Source organism: Pholcus phalangioides, unplaced genomic scaffold, assembly GCF_987345545.1.
Source record: "Pholcus phalangioides strain wild (caught in Gottingen) unplaced genomic scaffold, Ppha-v1.0 ptg000010l_1, whole genome shotgun sequence".
In the NCBI taxonomy this organism is placed as follows: Eukaryota; Metazoa; Arthropoda; class Arachnida; order Araneae; family Pholcidae; genus Pholcus; species Pholcus phalangioides.
Genome location: NW_028301603.1, coordinates 4816686 through 4842625, shown reverse-complemented (window position 1 = coordinate 4842625; position 25940 = coordinate 4816686). Strand labels below are relative to the sequence as shown.

At 37.3% G+C, this 25940-nt stretch overlaps 1 protein-coding gene and 2 long non-coding RNA genes across 3 annotated transcripts in view; 2 read left to right on the top strand and 1 right to left on the bottom strand.

The window, feature by feature from the left end:
* Window positions 1-52: 52 nt before the first annotated feature.
* Window positions 53-1402, top strand: LOC149080788 (uncharacterized). Its single transcript, XM_089237375.1, has one exon. It carries the CDS (start codon window positions 53-55, stop codon window positions 1400-1402), a length of 1350 nt encoding a protein of 449 aa, XP_089093501.1.
* A 2385-nt stretch (window positions 1403-3787) lies between these two features.
* LOC149080787 (uncharacterized) lies at window positions 3788-10242 on the bottom strand. The gene is made up of 3 exons (XR_016193347.1): window positions 9916-10242; window positions 7883-8135; window positions 3788-4027 (listed from the first exon to the last, which is right to left on the bottom strand). It is a non-coding gene; the product is annotated as an uncharacterized LOC149080787 (long non-coding RNA).
* A 743-nt stretch (window positions 10243-10985) lies between these two features.
* LOC149080786 (uncharacterized) overlaps window positions 10986-25940 on the top strand; it is a 29318-nt gene continuing 14363 nt past the window's right edge. Inside the window, exons 1-2 of the long non-coding RNA XR_016193389.1 lie at window positions 10986-11236; window positions 12541-12847. This is a non-coding gene — a long non-coding RNA (uncharacterized LOC149080786). The remainder of the gene's footprint in view (window positions 11237-12540; window positions 12848-25940) is intronic.

Below are 25940 nucleotides of genomic sequence, written 5' to 3'. Positions count from 1 at the left end.
TGTTTCGAAAGAGTTGGACATCAACTGTTTTGAAATACAGCGCGCGGAAAGAATGCTTGTTATACTGATTCAGAAGGAAGCATTCAAGGGTTTCGATGATGAAAAAATACGAGTATTGAGGCCAGTCGTTGATGAATTTGGTATAATCAGAATAAAAACGCCAGTTATGTACAGAAAAGTCACCAAAAATTTCAGATATCCAGTCCTTCTGCCTTCGGATCATCCAGTTGTACATACCCTGATTTCGTGGAAACATAAGGAACTTCTACATGCCGGAGTTTCTCTCTTGATGAGCAGTTTACGTGAAGAATATTGGATCATAAAAGCAAGGAAAACGGTTCGGTTTGTTGTTCAACGTTGTGTGACATGTAAGAGGTTCAATGCACGTAAAGTAGAGTCTGTTCCTATAGCCTTGCCGGAAAACAGAGTGCAAGACGCAGCAGTATTTCAGATAGTGGGAGTTGATCTGGCCGGTCCATTGTATCTGAAAGAGGGCCAGAAATCATGGATCGTGTTATATACATGTGCGGTGTACCGAGCTGTACACTTAGAGCTTGTGACATCACTATCAACTGAAGCCTTTCTCCAAAGCTTGCGACGTTTCATTGCTAGGAGGGGAAGACCATCCACAATCTATTCGGACAATGGAACAAATTTCGTTGGAGCGAATAAGGCATTCTCAAGCATTAACTGGGATGAGATCTCTGCTGCAGTGGCTATTCAAAGGATTAGTTGGAAATTTAATCCTCCTACTGCTGCTTGGTGGGGAGGATGGTGGGAGCGGTTGATCCAAATGGTAAAACGCATCCTAAGAAGAGTATTAGGACGAGCATCTCTATCCTACGAAGAGCTGATCACAGCACTCTGTGATTGTGAGTCTGTTGTCAATGACAGACCTCTTACGTATGTGACAGAAGATGTTGAAGATCTGGCACCGTTGACACCATCGATGTTCCTGATGGAGATACGATCATCAAGCGTTGCGGACCTGGATGCTGTGAATACCAAAGAGTTGAATAAAAGAGCCTTATACCGACAGAAGTTGCGAGATTTGCTAAGACAAAGATTTCGTTCAGAATATCTGGGACAGTTGCGTCAACAAACGTTCCGTAAAGGAAAAGTCAAGTCTCTCTCTGTTGGTGATGTTGTTCTCGTAGAAAGTGACAGAAAATGTTCATACTGGTCCTTGGCTCGTCGTGTGATTGATCTGATTCCAAGGAAAGATGGCCACACTAGACTTGTTCGAATGAAAACGGACACTGGTGAACTTCTGAGACCGATTCAGAGGATTTACCATATGGAGATCGAACATAAACTGGAAGAACGATCGCCCCCGGATCCAGTTTTGCGAACAAATAGTGGAAGAAAAGTGACTGTTCCTGAACGTTTGAGTTATAGTTAAATTTTATTGCGTACTTCGTGATGATTTTTTTTAATGATTTTCGATATTTTAATATGCTTTTCGGAATTTTTTACATTTTTTTGAGAGTTTATGTCATTATGCTTCGAGAAAACTCTTTATCATTTATTTTGGTAAGTATTGTGATATATCTGAATATTTTTGTGAAAATTTTATGCAATTAGTATAATGTTTATTTTGATCTGGGAATATTGAGTTTAATTGGCGTAAACTCAAGGTGGGAGGATGTCGCGAATCAGTGTATGTGCGTGGGAGAGAGAAGATGTTTTTCTCATATATTTTGTAGTGTCAGATTTGACCCAGACGATTGTGACGTCATTAACGAAACCCCTCTCCCTCTGTGTTTTGTTTTTGCTTTTCTCTCTCTCTCTCTGTCTGTAGTGTACAAGATATAGTTGAAACGATGCTTTCGGCTCGAATGGAAGCAGTCTTTTTTTGAATGTGCTAGAGAATTTGTACAGTATGTGTCATGTGTATTAAATAATATTTTAATCCAGTTCATCCTTCGTGTCAAAAGACAACTGCGTTTGTTTTTCGGGTAGAGATTGCACAGTTGAAAGAAATTTCGAATGAACCCTTCATAACAACATATATATTGGCCTTTTCTTACATTTCGAGGGGGGATGGAACCAACCTCACCCCCTTCCTCGCTACGGCATTATACAAATACAAATACAACGCCACAACAGGCAAATTGCCCAACGAGGTGGCTGACTTAAGAACATCATGGATCCCCGAGCCCCTACCTACTACTGCTACACCACACATGCACCCCCCTCCCCGCGGAACCCCCCAACGAATCGGTACATGCGGGAATGTGCGTGTACGTGTAGTGCAACCTGACGTAAAGTTTGTTTCTGTGTAATGCTTGTTATGTGTAGTGCTGTCATCTGCCCCCAGTTTTACTAACTATGAGTGAAGTGTTATGATTGAATGATTTATCGTTGTAGGACTGTTGCTCTCTGTGGCGAGACTTTTCAACGGGGAGATCGGCTCGCATTTGCGCCTTGAAGTTGGGAACCACAGAAAACCAACTTCAGCCGACCACCACTGTGGGGTTCGAACCCGGATCCTCGGACTTCAATTGATGGACAATTGAAGAGGCTTTTATTGATTCGCAAATTTTTTTCTCGAAAATTTGCAATTTTCATAACTGCACAATTTGCAGTCCGTCTCATAAATTTTTAACTACGTATTTTTTTCCATTCGTTCTAAAATTTCAACAATTGGGTTATTGGAATTAACGCTGACATTAGCTTTTAATCACGTATCTCCTCTTTTATCAATTCTGAATTTTTATAATTTTTTTATTTATTTTGTATGTTCATATTTTTAATTCGAAGGGTTTTTTTTAATCATTACTGTGTATGCTTACTAATGTGCAACATTGAAAAAAAAGTGCAGAACCGCTGACATATATAAAAGTTCTGGGATTCAAGCCCCACAAGCAGAAGCCTACACAAGGAGGTGCTCAGAAGACCCATGCCTTCTCCCCAAAAGTTATAAAAAAATTTAATATTTTTGTCAAAAACAATTTGAAAAAATATCGAAAGAAAATACCCTTTATATTATGCTTTGGGGTTTTACACTTAAAGTATAGGAAATATTACGCAAATAAATTGTGAGCTGTTCAAAATCTTCTCTCTGCTTTCACGTTTCACCTAATTTTTGTGCTTTAATCACTGTAATTATTAGAGGAATGATGGCTTGGAGATGGGAAAACAATCACCTCATTTTTTTTATATGTCTATGTACTAATTATTATTTGGGAGAGTTCGTGGCCTTCATTTCATGGGTACTGTGTGTTCACGGAACACCCTGCTATAAGCACACAATGTAAGAAATATTCTTATCCATTGGCATTTCGTCAAGAACAGAACTACTACCTTGGTCCATCAGATAACTTGGATAGACCCCCCTTAGACATTTTGAAAACCCAGAAAGCACAAAATTTGGTAAATTTTTTCTTGCTGTAGATATTTTTAATCTAGTGAGTTTAGCCCTGACTGTAGGTGTGTTATTGAAGTCAGGTCTGAAAGGGTAATAGCATTCTTTTTTTAATAGGCTACCATTCCAGCCAGAAAGCGATACACGAATTCCTTTGTATTTCTAAAATTCAATGTCATTTTAAATATCTTTCCACTTCTTGAATATCATCAAAATTCAAGAACTGGTGAATATAAACAAATTAAAACAGTAATGAAAAATAGGCATCAGATATATGTGTAGAAAAATTTTAAAGCTCTTAACACTCTTATAGAAGCACCCGCTCCCCCCCCCCCCACTATAAATCCTAGCAAGTCCTGAGAGTTCAATGATGGAAATTTCACATCATTTTTGTAAATAAATCACAAAATAAATTGAAACTGAAGTATTTATTGATGAAAAAAATATATATATCAGCTAACTTTCATTTACAATGTATACGACTGCAGCCACTATGCACATACAAAGGACTTTTGATCATTTTCGCTTTCTCAGCATAAAAGTGTCAAACACCTATTGATGTTGTCTTTTTTGGTGATTGTTTCCTCTCCAGAACTGAAACTAACGAATCTCTGATATCATCTAGTGTTTTGTGGAGAGAGACTCCCGCTTTCATTTTATCTGGAAAGAGAATGAAAACAATTGTAACAATTAATAACACAAATACAAACTCTACGGCCACAACAGGCAAATTGCCCAAGTGAACTGATGCTGGGAATAGGGTTTTAACTCAAGCAAGGGTGAGCAAACAGACAGTGTTTCAAAAGAGATGGGCTATTTCTAAAAAGATGGCAGAACAGGTGAAACAATCTCATTTTCCCTTTAGCAATGCATGGAACAAAAAAAAATGCTAAATGGCCAAAATTCTACTTACACAATACAGTAGACGCGGTTTATTGGAATCATGTATAATGTTATCATTTGGTATTGGTTTAACCATATCTTTTTTTCCCTCCCCAAATTATCATTGTCTGCAAAACTATGTAGGAGATTAGAAAGTGTAATACTCCCCTCCCCGACAAACATTTCTGTACTCTGGATGATGATTTTTGCTTGCACATGAAATTGATAGGCTATCTGATTATTATGAGCCGTTATAATCCCTGTACGTGTGCAGCTGCTTTTGCAATTAACTTCCACCAATGGAGGCAAACAAATGTATGATCAAAAAGAAACTTCAGTTCCCTGTTAATTGTCCAGATTCAGTTTTTGTTTGAAAAACTTTCTCAAGGGAGCTATGGAACACACGGTACATGAATTAAACACCTGATGACTGAATTAAAAAATTTTTAGCTCAAAGGAAAAAAAAACCCCCCAAGCATGATTTTCCCTCGAAACAGTCCTAAATAATGCTTTTCAACTTTTCAGAGACATAATGACTTCTTCTCATGTTGCAAGACACACTGCATTGAAATCAGAAAATTTTGAGTCACCCTTAGAAAAACTAAATTTAAATCCTCCCGCTTAAAATTAAAACTCCCTTTTAGAAATCACACGAATTTCAGACGGAAATACCAATTTTACAGTGGCCATGTCAACTAGGATTTATCAAGCCTTGAGCTATGGGGGAAAGCGAATTGAATCAGCTTGATTTAAATTCAGTTTTTCCTTTTCATAACTTATATTGAAGTGAAAGTAACCTAGTATATATGGTATTGAAATGTGAAGTTCTTGATTAAAATAAGCATAGAAGATCTTTGGGATAAAATATAGACTTAAACTTAATCCCTAGATATAGAACAGCTTTCTTTCTGCACTTTTTCTAGATTTTGTACATGGAAAAAAATTGTAGAGAAATATACGGAGTATATTTTTGTATAAAGCCTTGAATTCTGCGTACTAATTGCTGATTCAAAATAATAGATATGTTGTTCCAACATAAATACCGTTGGACTTTACATTTTAATACAAAAAGTGGAAAAGGTCTAGTGTTTGTCTATTTTTTTTTACCAAAACTCATTAAATATGTGAAACAATGAAAATGTGTAAATTACTAAGCAACATCATGCAAGTTGGAAACACATCATAATAAATGCATCCATCTGTAGCGGAAGAAACAATCTTGTCAAGAGAATGATTTTATTTAGTTGATACCGAATGGAAGTTCAGAAGTGAAGTGTAATGATTAACGTATGGAATTCCGCACATGTAATAAATCTAAAACAAATATATAGTTGATCCCACTTATAACGTTTCTCCCATTTAGAATGTTTTTCCACTTGATACAACTTATTTTCATGGTCCTAACAATAAGTAATTCTCATTGCGATTTCCTGTTTAAAGTGTTTTCCTATTTATTACGTTTTTTTTATGATGGTTTTTGAAAATCGTTATAAGCAGGATTCACTTTAATTAACAGTTGAATGCACACATTTATATATTTACTAATAATCAATGTATGAATTCCCTTCTGATTGATTTTACATTTTTTTAAAAATAGCTTAGCATTTTCAATATCTTCTGATCAAATTTAAAGCAAATCAGATTCTCTCTCTCCTCTCTAGACACTTATCTTCTCGTTCCCTATTCATACTTTGGTTATCGTGCTAAAATGATTTTATTTTCCTTCCCTGATGGTCCACAACTCTGATCTGTCACCATTTAACTGCCACATATTTTAACACCTGAATGTGGGTGCTATGTCAGATTTGTGTTGAAGAAACTTGACAGTGTGCTTATGTGTGCGTGCCCAGCATTTGGAGTGTTTTGCGTTCAGTAGGTGGTGCTATCTATCTAGCGCCGCAACTAGATACTTTCTCAAACGGGGCAAGTACACATTTTGGCACACCCATATAATATAGAACAAGCAGTTATAAAGTGTGAATTTGGTGCGCCGCTCTAGTCCAGAACCCAGGACACTAGGCCCGCCTGCCCCTCCCAGTTGTGGCCCTGTATCTATTCTCCAATCTGGTAATGCGTGCATTTGAAGTTCAATGTATGCATATTTGTGTTGTAGGTCTGTGTGATCGCCATGGCAACCAGAAGCTTTTTCAAAGGAATAGCCAACTCCAAATTTGAAATCTTTAGAAAAATCACATTTTTAGTCGATTACCATTGCGCAATCGCAAGTTCCAAACACAGATTTTCACGAAAAGCAAAATTTGGGGGGGGGGAAGTTATAAGGGGCCTATTTCTTCCCCCCCCCCCTCTCCCAGACATCAAAAATTAAAAATATTTTTGTAGAGAATTAAAATATTGGAATAAAATAAATTTATTTTATACTATCTGTGAAGAATTAGATCCTTGTGCCCCCTCCGATTCTGCTTACACACCCATGATTTTTGCGATGCAAAATGGTGACTACCACATAGCAGCTAGATGACAAAACTAGATATTCAAGGTCGAGTTTTTACAGATTCGGTTTCTTTCCACGGTATCGGGAAGGTTTTACAATTTGAAAGGGTGTTCCAATCCTTTATGATAAAAAAAAACAAACTGCGCATTCGCAATATTGTAGGAACAAGATGAATTTACGCCGTATAAACACGGTCTTTGAATGCCGGCCAATCACAGCAAAAGTACCGTAATTTCCCGTATATAGCAGGAAGGGAAAAAATTTGCAGGGTAATAAAGCCATTTTTGACACCCCCTGCCCCCATCAGCAGCCTAGAATATTTCATATCTTCAAAAAGGGGCGGTTGATGACATAAGCAACCTTCAACCCCCCCCCCCCCCCCCCGTCATCAAAAGTAAGCAAATCCGAAACCCCTCTGCCCTCAATGCTGACGTAATACTTGCATGACCCCTCTGCAAATGATATATCATGCTTTTAAGACATACCTTTCTGATATATTTGTTGAGAAAACTTTAAGATAGAGCTTAGGGACAGTGATACCAGAACAAGAATGTACTCTATCGCCCTTTGTGATAGAGTACATTCTTATTTGATGTCATCGAGTAATTTTCCTGAATGTCAAATGAATTCAAATTCTGATTCTCTGTACAACAAAAATGGCTTAAAAATAATTTTTTAAATAAGTTACCTCATTATATTTTCTATTTATAAAGTGTCAGCAACGATGACTCATCAACAAGAGCTGAAATGTGAATTGAGTTATCTGGCAAAATTCTATACCTCAGAGCCATACTATCATATGTGGCTCCGAGGTACAGAATTAAGAACAGTATAATGATTTGACTCTTGCCTCCTGCAGCAAGAGTCTTCTTTAGGTGTGGCACATGAGGCTTTGCACCCGGATGGCATTTAAGCTTGAGCCGGCCCTAGTGGAGGCCACGCTTCTATTATTTCTAAAATAACATTGATTTTTAGATCGTTTGTCTCGGTAATTTACATGTCTAGCATTTCTGAAGAAAAAAAAAAGAATTGAATATAGAAAAATTTAGGTGTGTCAATTAGCATGTTAATGGCTCATTGCTGCCAACATAAAATATTAAACAGAGGTATAAGCTCAACAACTACAAAAGATGCATTAAAGGAGGAAAAAATGACAAATCAAGTCGCTTGCTATTTCTTACCTCTTTGCTTTGATAGGAGAATTATTGGTGTGTCCCAAGTAACTTTCCTAGTGCTGCACTTGAAACATTCTGGAATTTTCAAGTAATATTATTTCAGCAAGAATTCATCTTTCTGCTACCCTGACTTTCGCAACATCTCTGGCCAGTGCATCTGCTGATCTATGACACAAAGGGCTCCTTACACATTCTTTCTTTTATGTCATTCTGATGCTTTTGATAGAAATATTTCGACTGCCTTACCAAAGATTAAAATCTAAAAAAACAAACAAAAATCATGCATTTCAAAAACACAGAACAGCCAGAACTGGGGTGGGGAGGGCAAGGGGGAAAACAAATTCAAAGGGGCAGCAAATTTTTGGTGAAAACAAAAAAACAGGTGTAAAATCATCAAATAATTCTAAAGTGGCGGGAGCAGAAAAATCACATTTGGTCCTCTCCCCCCACAAAAATCGCAGTTAACCTTCACAGTGACAATCCCGAGCTATCTCATCAAACTTGATCTGCTTTATTACGGTCATCCCAAAACATCTCAATTTCTTAACAGCTTTGCAGTTGCAATGCAGACCAGGAAAATTTAAAAAACTACTTAAAGGGTTAAGGCCAGACATAACTTCACTCTTCAGTTATTTTAAAGTTGTAGTCACTGACAGTTTGATTGTGAAGTGAACAAAAAATATTTTTGTCTCCTGGAGAGTAACAAAAAATATGCCAATTGCAATAACAGCTTTATAATATTCGAATACTGCATTCCCAGCACGCCAGGAAACAGTAACCGAGATCAGCATGCAGAGAATATTCATATTTTCCACCATGCTTGGCAAATTTTAGTGACCAATTGCTGATATAACATCTGTTTTCAACAGAATTACAAAAATTACCTGTATAATTCAAAAGTGAATTTTCTTCCGTATCAGAAAGCATCAAACAATGTACAGAATTTAGTATCTGCATTTCGTATTAAAGGTTGGTAATTGAAGTAGATTAATATGTAAATGTTCAATTTTCATTATCACTATCAAATTCTTCAATGTTTCCTATAGAGGGAAAACCATTACTTTATTCCAATTAGCTCATTTGTTCAATATAAATTGATATCAGTCTTTTGAATGTATCACGTTATCCTCATTGAACCTTGGTTTAAAACACATGCCAGGAATGGAGACTCCAACATTCAAAAAACCGGAGTCTTCCCTGATTCGCCTGGAATGACAGTTAAAATACTGGGAATACTGTTATTTCGATAGCAGTAACAGTGTCTTAACGCACGGGACTACCCCAGTGTGTGTGTGCGGGATCATAGCGCTCCTTCTTGGTGCCCCAGGGTTGACATTTTCTTGGGAGGCCCCTAGGCCTTAAAAGGGAAAATATTATGCAAAATAAATGTACATTATTTGTGAGGCCAACATTTGGCTCGAGGCCCCTGGTCTCACCAAACCCACTGCCCCTCTAGGACTGGGGTCCTGGAGAGCGGCATGAATGTGACATTTGGTTTAAATTTGACAGTAAGCACGGTTATTGCTGGGCAACAATTTCTAGCCAAATGGAGGAAAAATTGTTTGCATGGAGGGCTGTCAGGAGTGTTCGATAAATTAATTTTTGGTCAGCTTGGGGAGGGGCAAGGCCAGGGCTCAACTAGATACTTTGTCAACCGGGGCAAGCAGGCATTTTAGCACGCCAATGTAGAAATAGTTAGAGGGTGAATTTGGAACCTCCCTCCTGGTCCCAGCTCCCGGGCCACTCGACCCGCTCCCCCGTCCCTGGGCACGTCCCCCCTACACTGTGTACGCCTCTGGTGCCCGTGATACACTTAGCACGCCCCTGGCTAGCAAATTTATCGAGTCGTGTAACGATTTCCCGGATTTGACGAATTTTTTTTACGAAGTTTCTGTGCATATATCGGCATCGGTGTTACCCCCGATAAAACGATTTTCCTCGAATTAAGGAATGGAAACGGCAGTTTTACACAATTCGTTAAATCGGGATTTTCAACTCTTATTAACGAATAAATAATTTTAACAAACGAATCAACTCACCTTGGATCGACGAAAATACATGCTGCTCACGTTGAATTTCCTGTCCATTGCTTTCAGTCAGATGATTGCGAAGAATATTTTGTGCCGCATACATTCTGAACGCACTAACAGTAGCCGATGTTGGCCGTTTATTTTGGTCATCGAACGCCATAATTACGAAACAAACAAATCCTCCATAAAAAAAAAAAGCGCAAAAGGGAGGAAATGGCGGGAAGATCAGCGTATGAATAAAATGAAATTTTGACGCCAACCATGCACTGCTAGTTTTTTCACCAAATTGCTTTCAGCCGGCAACCTATTCATTTTTGTTGCATCATCAGCAGCCAATCGTCGATCAACAGGGTCGATAGAGACAGTAATAATCCCATGTGATGCTCGTGGTAATAAAAATAATGAATCAAATAGAGCGCATGCGCGAAGAAATTCGAGCAAGTAGTGGTATCGCCATTGCGCATGCGTTGGACTGATGATCAAAAGTACAGTGTATCTGTGACTATGTGCTATTAGAATCTCTGTCGTCTGCTTCTCTCCAGGTTACTTGCTTTGGGCGTCTCCTTGTGTCCTGAAAAAATTAATGAACTGGCAGTTCGAACTTCCAGTTCTGTTTGTGAGCTTAGCTTGTAGGGAACCGAACAAACCGTCTGTCGTCTGCTCATTAAGAGGTTCTTCGTTTTGGACTTCTCCTTATGCCCAAATAAAATAACCGAACGTATAGTTTGAATTTCCAGTTCAGTTTATGAGCTTTGTTTAAAAGGAACTGAGCGGAATAAAGAATATAGTTTTTTTTACTTTGAACTTCATCATCACCACGTGAGTCGCTTTTAAATTTGACATTAGATGGCAGCACATTACTATAAAGTAGAGAGTGGAAAAATTCATTTTTTACGATCTTACCTGTCGTCTGCTTGTGTGGAGGTCCTTTGTTTTGGACAAAGGTCTCCTTGGTGAGCCGTTAAAACCCAAAACGGCTCCGTGATATGATTGGCTGTCGATGATGTAACAAAAATGAATGGGTTACCGGATTTGGTGAAGAAAGTGGCAGTACATAGTTGGCGTTAAAATTTTATTTTGTTTATGCTTTCCTTTTCCTTCTTCCCTGATCTTACCGCCATTTTTCCCTCACGTTTTGCGCTTGTTATTTTGTAATTATGTCATTCCATGACGAAAATAAACGGCCAACAAACAATACATTCCGCTTCGACTACTGTTAATACGTTCAGAATGTGAAAGCGCTCAGCTTCAATATTCTTCGCAATCATCTGAATTGAAAGCTATTGACGTGAAATTGAAAGCCAGGAGCACGTATTTTCATCGATCCTGAGTGAGTTGATTGTTTGTTAAAATTAATTAGTAATAAAGTGTCGAACCTCGATTTAACGAATTGTGTAAAACCGGTATTTCCATTCTTTAAATCGAGAAAATTGTTTTATCGGGGGGGGGGGGTAACATTAATTCAGATATATGCACAACAGAAACTTCCTAAAATTCCTTAAATCAAGGAAATCGTTATACGACCATCATTAAAATTGCTGGGCAGGGGGCATTCTAAGAGCATCACGGGCCCCAGAGGCGTACACAGTGCCGGGGGGTCCCTTCCCAAGCAGACCAAAAATTAAGAAAAAATTAATGTATCAAACGTCCCTAATGGGGACCCCCCCACCTGGACAGAAATTGTTGCCCAACAATTGCCATGCTTAGTCTAATTTAAACTGGATCTCAGTCATGCTGCTCTCGAGGCCCTCGGGCTGTGGGGGGGGGGGGACCCCACATGCTGGGGTGATCCCATGCATTAAGATGACACTTACTGGCATCAAAATTACAGTAGCCTATTTCCTGTATTACCTGGTATGCCATAAAAATTGGGAGAGACTCCAGATTATTGAAATTTGTAGCCTGGTCCTTTCCAGCATGCAGGAAAACCAAGGTTCAATGAAGATACCATGACACGTTTAAAAGATTTATTTCAATTTATATTGAACAAATAAATAAGCTAATCAGAATAAAGAAATGGTTTTTCCACTATAGGAAACGTTGAAGAATTGGATAGTGCTAATAACGTGGTTGTTATAATGTTTTTTGACTGTATTTCCATTAATTCATTTAATCTACGTAAACAAATATCTTTAGTATCTGACATATTTCTTAAATATACGTTTGTTGCGTGGAAAGCAAACACAAAGCTAAAACATTTTTTTTTTTGTTCACCCCACCATGAAATCGCCAGTGGCAACAACTTTAAAATTAACAGCAACTGAAAAGGGAAATTACGCCAGAACCTGAACCCTTTTAGCAGTTTTTAAAATTTTCTTGATGTGCATCGTGATTGCCACTTATGTTTATAAAAGCGTGCTAAAAGAACCCGAGATATTTCAGGATGACCAAACAAAATAAGTAGATCAAGTTTAACAAGATATCTCAGGATTGCCGCTGTAAGGGTTTACTGCGATTTTTGTGGGGCCAAGTGGGATTTTACTGTTCCCACCACTAGAATTTGATTAATGATTTTACAACTGTTTTTTTTCCACGTAAAAGTAGCAGCCCTTCTGAATTTTGTTGCCTCCCCTCCTTCAGTTCTGGCCCTGAGTTGTGTTTTTGAAATACATGATTTTCTTCTTTTTTTTGTAGATTTTGATCTTTGGAAAGGCAGTCGAAATATTTCTATTAAAAGCAGAATCAGAAGGATACAAAAGAATGAATGTGGAAGACCTTTGTCTGCCATAGGTCAGGAAATTTCACCAGCAGATGCACTGGCCATAGAGGTTGCAAAAGTCACGGTAGCGGAAAGATGAATGTCTATTGTCCTGCTGAAATAATATATTATTTGAAAGTTCAGGAATCAAAGTACAGCACTGGCAAAGTCACTTTAGGCAAACCTTTGGCTCTTACTAAAGCAGTCTTACTATGACATATTGGTAGCAATGAAGCATGTAAGGTAAAGTTTTATATTCAATTGTGCCTTCTTTTTTTTCAAAAATGTTATAGACATGAAAACTACAGAAACAATCTAAAAATCAATGTTATATTATAGATAGTACCGTGGGCCCCCTCCACGAGGGGCAGCTCGAGCTTAACTGCAGCCCGGTTGCAAAGCCTCATGGGCTGCCCCTAAAGGAAACCCTTTCGCGAGAGGCTGATAGTAGGGTTTCTAAATTTTTGAGCCTCCAGGAACAGGAAATTGTATTTCCAGAGAATTGGGGAAATCACTTATTTACAGTGGAACCCTGTTTATATAACTAATTTATAATACTTTCTCATTTATATTACGTTTAGATTTAGCCTCAATTATTCTCTATACTTTTTTTAAAAAAAATGTTATATTTCATTTATGCATCCCATAACTTCAACTACAGGATTCATCGAAAGACTGGTTCGCATCTTCATCTCCACAAATAACCAGTCTTTCGATGAATCTTGTATTGACAAGTGAAGAGGACATTTCTATATAACTTTAACCACACTAAGTGTTCACTCCGATTCGAATCCCAAATTTTGGCAAAAGTATCATTTCACTCAATTGATGTACATGGGAATTTTTTGAAATCTCACTTAACATATCGTGTATGTAAAACGCTGCAATTAGACAAACACTTAGATTTTTATAGACCTTAGATTTTGGTCTATGACATTTAACAACAAATGGCTAAATATAATAAAATTTTACAATGATAGCCAATAAATTTTTAGAAATTGTGTTTCAAACCCAAGTAAAATGTCAGAAATAACATTCGTGATAAAACACCATTAAAATTTTCATTCTCAGATTACTTGATGTAAAAACTGGGGTTAGGTTTTTGACATGATAAGTGTCACAAACTGATTTAAAACCGTCAAAATCTTAAATGAATGCTTTTGGATAATGTTTTGAACACAATAAGTATATAACATGATGAAAAACACTTTCCATATGTTTCATTTTATGTACAATACCGATTTCCAGTGTTCGATTTACTTAGCAAAGTGAAGCTGTTTATTCGATATATGTGTGATAGGAGATCAGAGATAGGTTTGTGATCTCAGAAATTAGCTCAGTATTAAAACAGTCAAAAACTTACTGATGTCAAATAGTTTTTGTTAACCTGATAGATATGTTGGATAAAACACTTCCTTTTATGTAGATTAACGTGTTTTTATATTTTGAATTATAATTACTGAGCACAAAATATCTATTTTGATATTTTAAATTTTCTGATCTACCCACAAAATTTTATTCCATGTAAAGATTCTCATGTAGCATCTGTTAATACACTAATTGTGCTCATTTATTCTCACCTAAAAATTTTATAGCTTAGGTCAATTAAATCCAGAGTTTTAACAAGTATTTTTAATCAAAGAAGAGCTGGCAGGACATGATACTTATTGCATATTTAGATACAGCTTCAGTCAAAAAACCAATGCATTGTAAATATATATCATATCATATTCAAAAACTTATTCTTACTTATGCACTAAGAATAAGTTACAGGAGTTTCTTAAGCATCATATATACAAGCCAGCAATGCCAAATTAAAGAAAATTTTAGTTCTACAATTTGTTATTGATTGCTAGATATATTCTAATGTTTATGCACAATAAGGGTATTGCTTTGAGTATCAGTGATTAATTTAAGAATAACAAAAATCAACATTACATATATGACGTAAAATAACTTTTTAAATACCTATCTTTTACGAAAAAAGTACAGCAGATGGTTTATATAAATCAATACACATATATAAGCAGTTAAAGAAATGGAGGATTGAAGAATATTAAATCCTTCCATAGTTTTTCGTTCAGCATTTATGCTATGCTTTATTCAAAGTGTATGTTTTGTAAGAAAGAAAACATATATTGTCCAAAATAATTCTGTATAGAGTAGAAAATTATTTTACAATCATATTAAGTATTTATTTTTTGTATAACAGTCACTTTAAACATTACGTGCAATTAACATGTGCATTTCCAATGGGAATTTTTATATTGAAAAGAAATATTTGAGGTTTTTGATGTGAAAGTTTAAACCATCAAAAACTTGCCAATCCTGGTGAAAATGCAACTCTAAAGTGGACGTAACTTCGGTTCTAAGCATCGAAGGCCTGGTTTGAAATCACAAAGAAATGGGTCTTTCATAAAAAATGAAGAAAAAAACAAACCAATATTTTCTTCCAAAATGAGGACTCATAGTTTCTTATAACAATGAATGAATGAACGCCAGAACTTTGCCACTGGACTTATCCCGTTGCCGAGATCTCTTCCAGCCCAGCTTCGTGGCAGAGTCTGGAACACTTTATTTTGTGTCCAAAAAAACACACACACACACACAAAATTTTTACAACATATTTTCCCTGGACAATTGGGTACTGTCGTGATTAACAAATTTTGTGGTGATTACAGACGAGATGGGATTGGGAGTTGGAGAAAAGTTTCTGGGTTTAGTTAAGACGGATGAATGTATACATATCAGGATGGAAGTATATTTTAAAAGCAATTGGAGAGGAGCCCCATGCCATCTGTTATCTTACACTTGTCATATTATATACACAGGATAGAAAAAGAAATTAGAATCTTAGTTTCTGATAACAATAACCAATTGATAACTATAGCCGAAAGAAACCCAGAAGCCAATATGATGATCTTGAGTCCTGCTTGGTCAAACAGGATACATGAAAACAGGGCAACTTCATTTTGGTTTTCCACAAAGCTCAGGGCTTGACAAATATCATTGACGTGGTGATTATAAAATATATAAATCGTCGCCAGAAATTCATGCGATTGTTAAAATGGAGTCTAAGGGTGGCGCAAAATTTGATTTTATTGCAGTGTGTCTCTGAAAAGTCGAAAAACATTATTTAGGACTGTTTTGAGGAAAAATCATGCTGGGTTTTTCCCCTTGAAGCTAAAATCTTTTTTTTTTTTAATTCAGTCGTGTTTAATTCATGTAATACTGTGTGTGTGTGTGTGTTTCATAGATCCCTCGAGACAGTCTTTCAAGCAAAAACTGAATTTGGTTAATTGACTGAGAACTGAAGTTTCTTTTTTTGATCTTACCTTTTGTGTGCCTGCATTGCTGGACGTTCATTTTGCAAAAGCAGCTTCACATGTTCATGGATTATAGCAGCTAATAATATTCAGATAGCCTATCGATTTCATGTGCAAGCAAAAATCATCATCCAGAATACAGAAATCTTTGTCAATGGGGGTGGTGTTACATTTTTTAATCTCCTACAAAAGTATGGTTAAACCTCGGCTTCCAAGTGCAAAAAATAAAGAAAGGCCATAAGTCCTGATAACTATCAATGAACTTTTCTCATGTTACAGTATTGGTCCATTCTATATTTTGCATTAGTGATTGATAGCAATATCCAAATGATAGCATTATGCATGATTTCCATAAACCGCATCTACTGTATTGTGTAAGAAGAATTTTAGCCTTTTCCGATACCCTCCACCTCCCTTGTCAGCAAAATTTCAAATATATAATAATGATTTCAAATATTTTCAGGGAAAAAAAATATTACAAAAGAAAAAACACCTTTTACATGCTATTGTAATCAATTGCAATTAATTTAAATCATTTTTTTAAGGGTTGGTAACTCGTTTTTCTGTAGGAAATTCCTTGTTTTCCCCTCCCCTCCAGAAGTCAGTTCTGCTCTCAAGTGTATTGTAGCACATTTTTTGTTCTATGTATTGCTAAGATGAAAATTAGATTGTTTCACCTGTTCTGCCATCTTTTTAAATTTGTAAGGTATGTTGGCACATTCTTGCTTCGTAATCGTGTAACTGCATACTTGTGTCATTTCATGGACACATCTGAGGCATGCATGAAAGAGCATACTGAAGCGATACGACTGATATATCCTTTGGAAATTTCAAGTCATTCCACTCGGGATTGAATAACATACGACAAGCAATGCAACTGCAATATCCACATAGATTAGATGAAAACGTGAAACCATTATTATCTTAGCTTTTTAACCAGTTCGTGTCGATGTCGCGAACATTTCGCTTATCGTATCGGTCCAGCGCCTGCCTAACAATAAAGCGCGATAATACATTGATCGAAATTCAGAATGCAACTATTCTACGCATGCATAACGTCTGATGCGAAGTTATGACTTAACGATAGAGTTTAGATGTCAATTCCCTTCTTGGTTACTATAAAATCAATTCGCAATACCATAAAAATCAAAAGACATCTTTCCCACGTGTAAATAAACCTCAAGAGAGCAGTGGCGGATTACCGCACAGGCGCATGAGGCGCGCGCCTGGGGCCTCGGCAGAGCGGGGGGCCTCCAAATAGTTGTGTGCTTCATCCTACATGTGAATTTACATGCGCATCAACAAATCTCTTGAACTAAGTACAGTATCTGCTCTCCCTTTTTTTTTCAACCGCAATTTTTTTTTTTTTTTTGTTATTTTTTGTATACTGTACGTATGAGTTATGGAAGAAAAACGGGAACTGAAAGAAAAGAACAATTTACAAGACGCAGCTCTCAAGGGCCAGTTCTTCCCCGACAAAGAAAGAAGAGACATTGTAAAGCGATCATTCAGGGAGGGTCATTTTCAAACAGTATTTCCCTAAGGGCACAAGCAGGAGGAGGGATGAGAACAGCAGGTCCTAATGTCTGTCCGAAATGAAAATTGTAGTGAAGGCATAAACAGATGTCTCATTCCACAGTATTAAATGCTTTTATGGGCGCTGATAATACGACAGCTTTGGTGTAAGCTTTTGTATACAGTATAATGGATGGCAAGATGGCTATCGGCAAGCGGCGACATCGACAGGAAGAGACAGTCGTACTAATTAAAATGAATGTAGTAGAGCTCTTATTGTGATTTTGTCTCCCACTTGTTTGAATGAAATACTATAAGCTGGTTCAAACAACATATACATTTGCAATCTATGACTGGAACCATACGACCATATGACAAAAGAAAAGTGGGGTTTGAAATGAATGCTGAATGACATGCATTCTGAATCACGTGATTTTTCTGTTTCTCTTTTAACACTCCCTCCCCGGCTGAAAAAAATCAAGGGGGTTTCTTTTCCTTCTTTCTAAAGAAAAGAGCTACATTTTTGGATTGGTCAAGGAGGCTTGGGTAGACAACATCTTTGTGTCAGACCGAAAAGTGTTTATTGTTAATGTAATTGTAATGTGTGTTATTGTAATGAAAAAAATTTTCCTGCCGATCCTCAAGATTTCCTTTAGGATTTAGATTGCAGAATCTCCAAAAATAACGGTAAGCAAAACTAAAAATATATAAATTATCTATGACATGAATGTCGCTCTCCACTTGTTAATACAAGATATACGGAAGACTGGATGTTGTGAAGATATTTATTATTTGAGATGTTACCGGGAGGCGACATTCATGTCATATATATAGCCCCCTGGTGGCTCGTCGTCCATGAGCTATTAGCTGATCGGTTTCACCGTCCATTGCACGGTTCCGTTCGGCATATATACGCTCTAGCGAAGGAAAATCTCTATCTCCTCTGTAGCTTAGTGGTCAGAGCACTCGTCCGGCAATCGAGGGACCCGGGTTCGACTCCCGGTAGAGGTAGTGATGAGTTTTTTCCTTCCTTAAAAAAAATTAACATCTCAAATAATAAATATCTTCACAACATCCAGTCTTCCGTATATCTTGTATAAATTATCTGATAAATTTTTATTTGAGCATTTCAATTCAACTACAGTAGTCTCTCGAGAATTCGGTCGTGCTCTAATCCAGCACGTCCAGTAGTCCAGGATATTTAGGTGGTGTGGTGTCACTTTTCTCCTGATGCCCTAACCCCCTTAACACGTTCTAATATTTCTTAATTGCTGATCAAGTCCTGACTATGTCTTTGCACGAAATTTCATATATTATTTCAATGGGTTTCTTCAAAGTTAATCCAGCAATTTTGGTAAAATCTGGCACACCGTGGTGTAATACGTACCGGATTAGCGAGAGTCTACTGCAGGGGTCTTCAACCTTTGAGGCATAGCAGGCCATATTGAAACATTTTATAAAGTACGCGGGCCACAATGTTATACAGTGGCATTTTTCGTTATTAAACGAAACGGGGGGGGGGCATAATATAGAAGATTTTTATTCACTCTGAATACAAATAATGCAAAGACAAAGGCCACAACAGGCAGAGTGCCCAACGAGGTGGCTGAAAGAGAAAATAATAATAATCAATATAATAATAGTAAAAATAAAATAGAATAAACAAATAAAAATAATAATTTCTAAAAAAAATTTTTTAAATAATTTCTTTCATTGACAATAATTTTAATTCATTCTGAAATAATTTCTTCCATTAAAAATATAATTCTTATATTTACTCCGATATAATTTCTTCCCTCTATTGAAGAAATGTTTTTCTATTAAATATTATCAGTATCTTTATATCAAATCAAATATATTATATTTGAGATATTATCAAATCTTTATTAATCAGTAATATTAAATTACTAAAACTATGACGGATCTCCATTTTTGCCGTGTGGCTGAAGGCACCAGGACGGACATCTTAGATTACTAAAAATATGATGCAGAATTTTACTGTGATTTTTTTTTTTTTAATGGGAGTGTGATTATTTTTCATCTAGTACCAGAGAATATCCTTATATTTCCTTATCTTATTTTTGTGTTTATGGTTTTGGTGATGCAAAAATAAAAAAAAAAGTTATGATTTTTCATAATATTGTTCATTTTAGTGAACCATCTCGTTCTTATTAGGGCCAAAAGGGTGCAGTGGTGGATAAACGCAAATTTGTGGGTGGGGGCGGTGGTTGTGACCATGTGTTCAATTTTTCAGGACGGTTCTGATTTCTTTTGGAAAAAATTCTGAATTTTCCCCTTTTTTTAAGCAAATTTATTTTCTTGGTTTGTTATTCAGTCAAAAACGTAGAAAACATTTTTCTTTCCATTTAATTTTTCTGATCTCGGGGGGGGGGGGGTGACAGCCCCTACCTTTAATCCGTCCCTGATAGGGGGGCCTCCAGATCAGGTTGCGCCTGGGGCCTCCCAAAATCATGATCCGCCACTGCAAGAGAGAAGAATCCATGTAATATAAACGGAAAACAAGAAAAATTATTAATGAATCGACATTTTTCCCGAGTTCATTACGAGAGTTTTCTTTGCATTTCAATTAGTGTGTGTGTGTTTTCTCCTTATGAATTGAACTCACGAGCGTTTAGCAGCTCATGTAATTACATCCATACATACACGCTCACATACACAGTTGCTACTTGTAAGATGAAAGATTTAATGAGCATTTCCTACACACGCACACGTGTCTATCTCTCCCTGATGAGCGCGCGTCTCCATCTCTACCAACGACATCTCTCTCCCGACCTCTTAATTGCCTTTTGAGTAATGAGCACAAGAACCTTAATCCTGGTCTCTCTGTACGATCCCGTTTTTTGTCCCGTTTGTTTTTTCTTCCCTAGATGATTTCTTGTTTTTCCCCATTATACGATTTTTTTCCCCTCTCCTGTTTTTTTTTCGTTAAGAAAAATAACATACGTAAGTATAGATTTTATGGATCGGCTTACACTGTGATGAATGCTAAAGCAATTTGCATTTCAAATGCATTTTTCTTATATTAATCATCCCTCTTTTATCGGATGCTGATCCCTATTTATCTCGTGCGAAATAAATATTTGATAAATTTTTAATTCTGGGCTATTCTATGGGAAATAAAGGCTATTTGAATATGTAGCAATTTCCCGATGGACAATAATTGACACTTCTACAGAGCAATGCACTGGCTCCATGGCGAAACGGGGTTGCAAGCCACCGCCCAAGTCAATTTAAAGGATTATAACAAATGGTTCTGTTTTAATTTTAGTATCAGTAGTCACAGCGCAACGTGTTTTCTCTCGTGTATAATACAGTCGACGTTTTCGCAACGAAACCTCCCCTTCCCCATGAAGACTACTACTACTTAACCGAACGTGTACCTCGTACACATTCCTCCTCGCAATTTCTAACGAATCGGCACATGCCGGAATGTGTGTTCTGAGTGTATGCTTGGTACGTAATCACGTAATAGCGTATTTATGTTACGGCCCAATGAAGACTGATACGATTGCTCGTTATATTGGAACGGTCGCTATAACGTGGGGTCGTTACAACGAGAGTTGACTGTATTAGAATGTAATATTCTCATACTAGAATCCCTGCTGCCATCTACAAAAGGTAAAAAAAATAGATTATATATCGTGGTAGGTTGTGTGCCGAAATATCTCGAAACATAGTAACCAGTATTATGACGCATGAAACTGCAGCATGGACATGGAAAATGTGTGATGTCAACCATAAATTCATTTCCATGTTGCGCGCTGGTTTATAACCAATAACTGTATGTAGAAAGTACCTCATAAATAATACACACTTCCTTGACCACTTACGTAAACATATGCGGACAGTCAACTTTGCACAAATTCAATTTATTATCGATTGATTACTTTCAACTGTAATTTCAGTTTATCGGCTAAAAAATGTTTTTTCCCTCACATTTTAAACACACATTTTTGCTTTTGAATCATTTTGACTCCTTAATCGTTTAGTTATGAAAAAACTTTAATTTTACGGAACCAGTTATAATTGATACAAAAATGATAATAAAACTAAATAATTGATATAATTGATTGAGAATAAGTATTCTGCTAGAAAGAGTATCGTCATTTGGTAGGAATTCTTCTGCAAAGTGCATACATTGGTGCTCTCTCAAAATCATCTCCAGTACAAATAATATTCCACTGTGGAAACGCCTAACTTTTTATCTTTTGCTCCCAACACAAGATGGAGTTGATGTCTACTTTCGCTTTTCTTTTCTTGTGTATTTCTTATTATTATTATGTCTCTCTCCCTCTCGAAGGGGAGAAATGTGTTGTGTAATAGTGAGAGTGTATGTAACAACCCTCCAGTGGGAGGTTGTCTTATGTTAGTCCCCTGCGTGTTATTGCGCGCATTATTGAATCACCCTTCTCACAGAATTAAAATTTGTTGAGTTTAAAAACACAGGTGTGTGTTTGAGTTCATGGTAATGACCAAGGCCGTTGGTCCGTCGAGCCGGAGCACCAGTGAACCTATAGATTGATATTTGATTAGTGAATCGAGCATCAGTGAACCTATAGATTGATAGTTGATTAGTGAATTAGCTCAACTTTGGATACTTTGGATACTCAACTTTTCTACTCAAGAAACTGTAAGTAGAATTTCACCAAATTCATATTTCGATTCGCACAATGGCGAATTTAACTGTGTTGAGTCGACGTAAGGGCAACGTCAAGGCCCAAATCACCAGACTTGATAAATTCTTGTCAGATAATGAAAGTGCTAGTGAGGCAGTAATTAAATGCAGAAAAGAAACATTAAACACGACAAAAAACAGTTTTGAAGAGTTGAAATTGAAATATTATGAAGTGTTAAAAGATGATGAGTTCGAAGTTCTAAATTTAGAGCTCTGTGAAATTGAAGAAAAATTAGAGGACATTGAAATCCGTTTGAGTTTGTTAAGTTTCGTTCCCAGTAAAATCGAAACTAATACTTCTAAGCAAAACGTAAAACTGCCAGAAATTCCCCTGCCACAATTTAGTGGTAAATATGAAGAGTGGACCTTGTTCAAAAATCAATTCAATTCTCTGATCACCGAAAATATTAACCTTTCCGATGTACAAAAACTGTATTATTTACAAGCTGCCTTGAAAGGTGAAGCTAGACAAGTCCAAAGCATTGAAGACACCTTCGATTCGTTATTCTCTGCACTAGAGAAACGGTTTGAAAACAAACGTTTGATTGTTGATACGCATATCAATGCATTAATTTCAATCCCTAAAATCACCCAAGAGTCGGCTAAAGATTTGAGAGCCTTGCTAGACAACGTTCTAAAGCACCTGAGAGCATTAAACATTGCAAATCTTAAAACAGATGCTCTGAGTGAAGTAATATTATCCAATTTAATTCTCAGAAAATTGGACAGAGAAACAAGAAAACAATTCGAAATGACCCTAGAATCTACAGAAATTCCTAGTTGGGACAGTTTGATTTCATTTTTGGAAAGCAGATGTCAATTTTTGGAAGGTATCACGCGAACCATTCCCGTCCGTGAGCCTCGCAATTCACCTATAAATAAATCGAGGACCTTTGCTGTAAAATCCTCTAACTACGGGAAATCATGTCCTGTATGCAAATTAGAACACTCCATATATAATTGTTCTGAGTTTCATAAGCTAAGCACAAATGAGAGGCAAAATATAGTGAAAAAGAAACACCTGTGTTTCAATTGTTTAAATGACTCCCATACAGTAAATGAATGTATGTCCAAGGGCTGTAACATCTGTGGTTACAAACATCACACCCTCCTTCACAGAGTTAAAAGAAATGACTTATTAGAAGACAAAACAAAAAAAGAAGGAAAGTCGCCTCCGCAAGCATCAAACGTACTCCCGCTTGCTGATAAACAATACGATGAGATGGGGGAAGTCAGTCACACATCGTCCCTCATAAACAGCACTCGTCGACAAGTGACAAATAACTACGTTCTCCTGGCTACTGCAGTGGTATACGTGAGGGATTCACGAGGTTGTTTCCAACCATGTAGAGCGCTGTTGGATAGTGCATCGCAGTCAAGCTTTGTCACTACCGAATGCGCAAAGAGACTTGGGCTGAAAAGAAATAAAACTTTCGTCTCTGTGTCTGGGTTGAGCGGCTTACCAGTAAACATAAACCAGAAACTGCATGTGGTAATTTCATCTTCAGATGACAAGTTTAGGCGCTCGTTGGAGTTGCTAATAGTTCCGAAAGTGATGGGTTTCAGTCCTTCCAGATATATCAACAAATCTGAAGTTTCCCCTCCAGAGAATATACGGCTAGCAGATCCCGACTTTAATGTTCCGAATAGAATCGACATTTTATTGGGTGCCGAAATATTCTTTGAGATTTTATGCGAACATCGGATTACCACATCTAAAATATCGTTGCAAGAAACTGTTTTTGGTTGGATAGTTTGCGGTGCGGTGCAAAACCAAACCGAAAGTAATGTGCGATATTGTCACTTATCAAATGAATTAGAACATTTAGATAACACCTTGAAAAGATTCTGGGACTTAGAATCCGTAAACGAAAACAAGCTTATTGAAAGTACTGAGGCATTTCTTTGTGAAAAGCATTTTTGTGAGACTCATTCCAGAAATGAGGCAGGTAGATATGTAGTGCAACTACCTCTTAAATCAGATCAAACACATTTGGGAGATTCTTTGGCCATGGCTAGTAGAAGATTGAACGCAACGTGCAAACGACTAGACAAGGATGGAGATACGAAAAAGCTTTACGTGTCCTTCATGAAGGAGTATGAGGATTTGGGACACATGGAAGAACTCACCTCTGTTGCAGTTGATTACAACACCTACTATATGCCACATCATGGCGTTCACCGACCTGATAGTGCGAGTACAAAACTTCGCGTTGTCTTTGATGCATCCGCCGTATCTTCTTCAGGGGTGTCTCTTAACCATTTGCTCATGAATGGTGGAACCATTCAACAGGATTTATTCCCAATTATGATAAGATTTCGTCAACATAGATATGCTTTCACCGCCGACATTGTAAAAATGTATAGGCAAATTCTGGTTGAATCCAGCCATTGTGATTTGCAGAGAATCGTGTGGAAAGAAAATCTGAACGATCCTGTTAAGGTGTTTAGATTATTGACTGTCACCTACGGTACAGCTTGCGCTCCGTATTTAGCTACACGTGTGCTGAAACAACTTGCGCTAGACGAACAATCTCGATTTCCTTATGCGTCCAAGATTGCACTCTCGGACTTTTATGTGGATGACATCTTGTCTGGTGCACATGAACTACATGACGCTCTAGAGCTTCAGCGTCAATTGATACAGATGCTCCAAACTTGTGGAATGACACTTCACAAGTGGTGTTCCAATTCGACACTGCTAAACGCAGTCAACCATGGCGAGAATGGATACAGTTTTGATGCCAAGGACAATGTCACTGTGAAAACGTTGGGCTTGGCTTGGAATCCCCAAAAGGACTATTTCACGTTCAAGGTAAGCTCAAACCTATCTTCCGATTACACCAAACGCACCGTTCTCTCGGATATAGCGAGACTGTTTGACCCATTGGGATTGCTAGGGCCTATCATAGTTAAGGCAAAAATATTCATGCAGCGTTTGTGGCTGTTGAAATTGGACTGGAATAATACGCTTCCAAAAAAGGAAGCAACCGAATGGTGCAAGTTTATTACTGCCCTGCATGTTGTTAATGATGTATGCATTGATCGTTATTACTTATCTGGTGAAGGTCACTCAATTGAAATACATGGATTCGCCGATGCTTCTTCTGAGGCTTATGGCGCAGCAGTTTACGTGCGGTGTCTTTCTGAAAATGTGTACAGCGTTAAGCTTTTGTGTAGTAAGTCAAGAGTGGCTCCACTCAAGGTGACTACTATACCTCGTTTAGAATTGTGTGCAGCAGTGTTGCTGTCCAAGTTGATCAGTAAGGTCGTAGAATCTCTAAGATTAGACCTTAAGAAAATTATTTTGTGGTCAGATTCAAAAATTGTTCTGGCATGGATCAACACCTCACCTCATTTGTTGAAAACTTTTGTAGCCAATAGAGTGGCAGTTATTCAGGAAATAACTAGTGGGTATAAGTGGTACCACGTTAGATCCGAAGACAATCCAGCAGATCTGGTGTCACGTGGCTTGTCTCCTGACAAATTAATTCACAATGAATTGTGGTGGAGCGGTCCTGATTATTTGAGATCAGAACTTAGTTTTGATTTAGATCCACCTACGTTGGCAGCAGAGGATGAGACATTTGCGAGTGAATTCAAGAAATCCGTTGAACATTCATTGGTAGCAAGTGTTGATGATGTTATAACACCCATAATAACGAAAGCCAGCAGATACACAGCCATCATTAAAATAGTTGCTTACGTGCTTAGATTTTGTTCTAATGCCAGATCTAAGACAGATAAAAAATCAGGTCCACCCACTGCCCAAGAACTTGACGTGGCAAGAATAAAAATA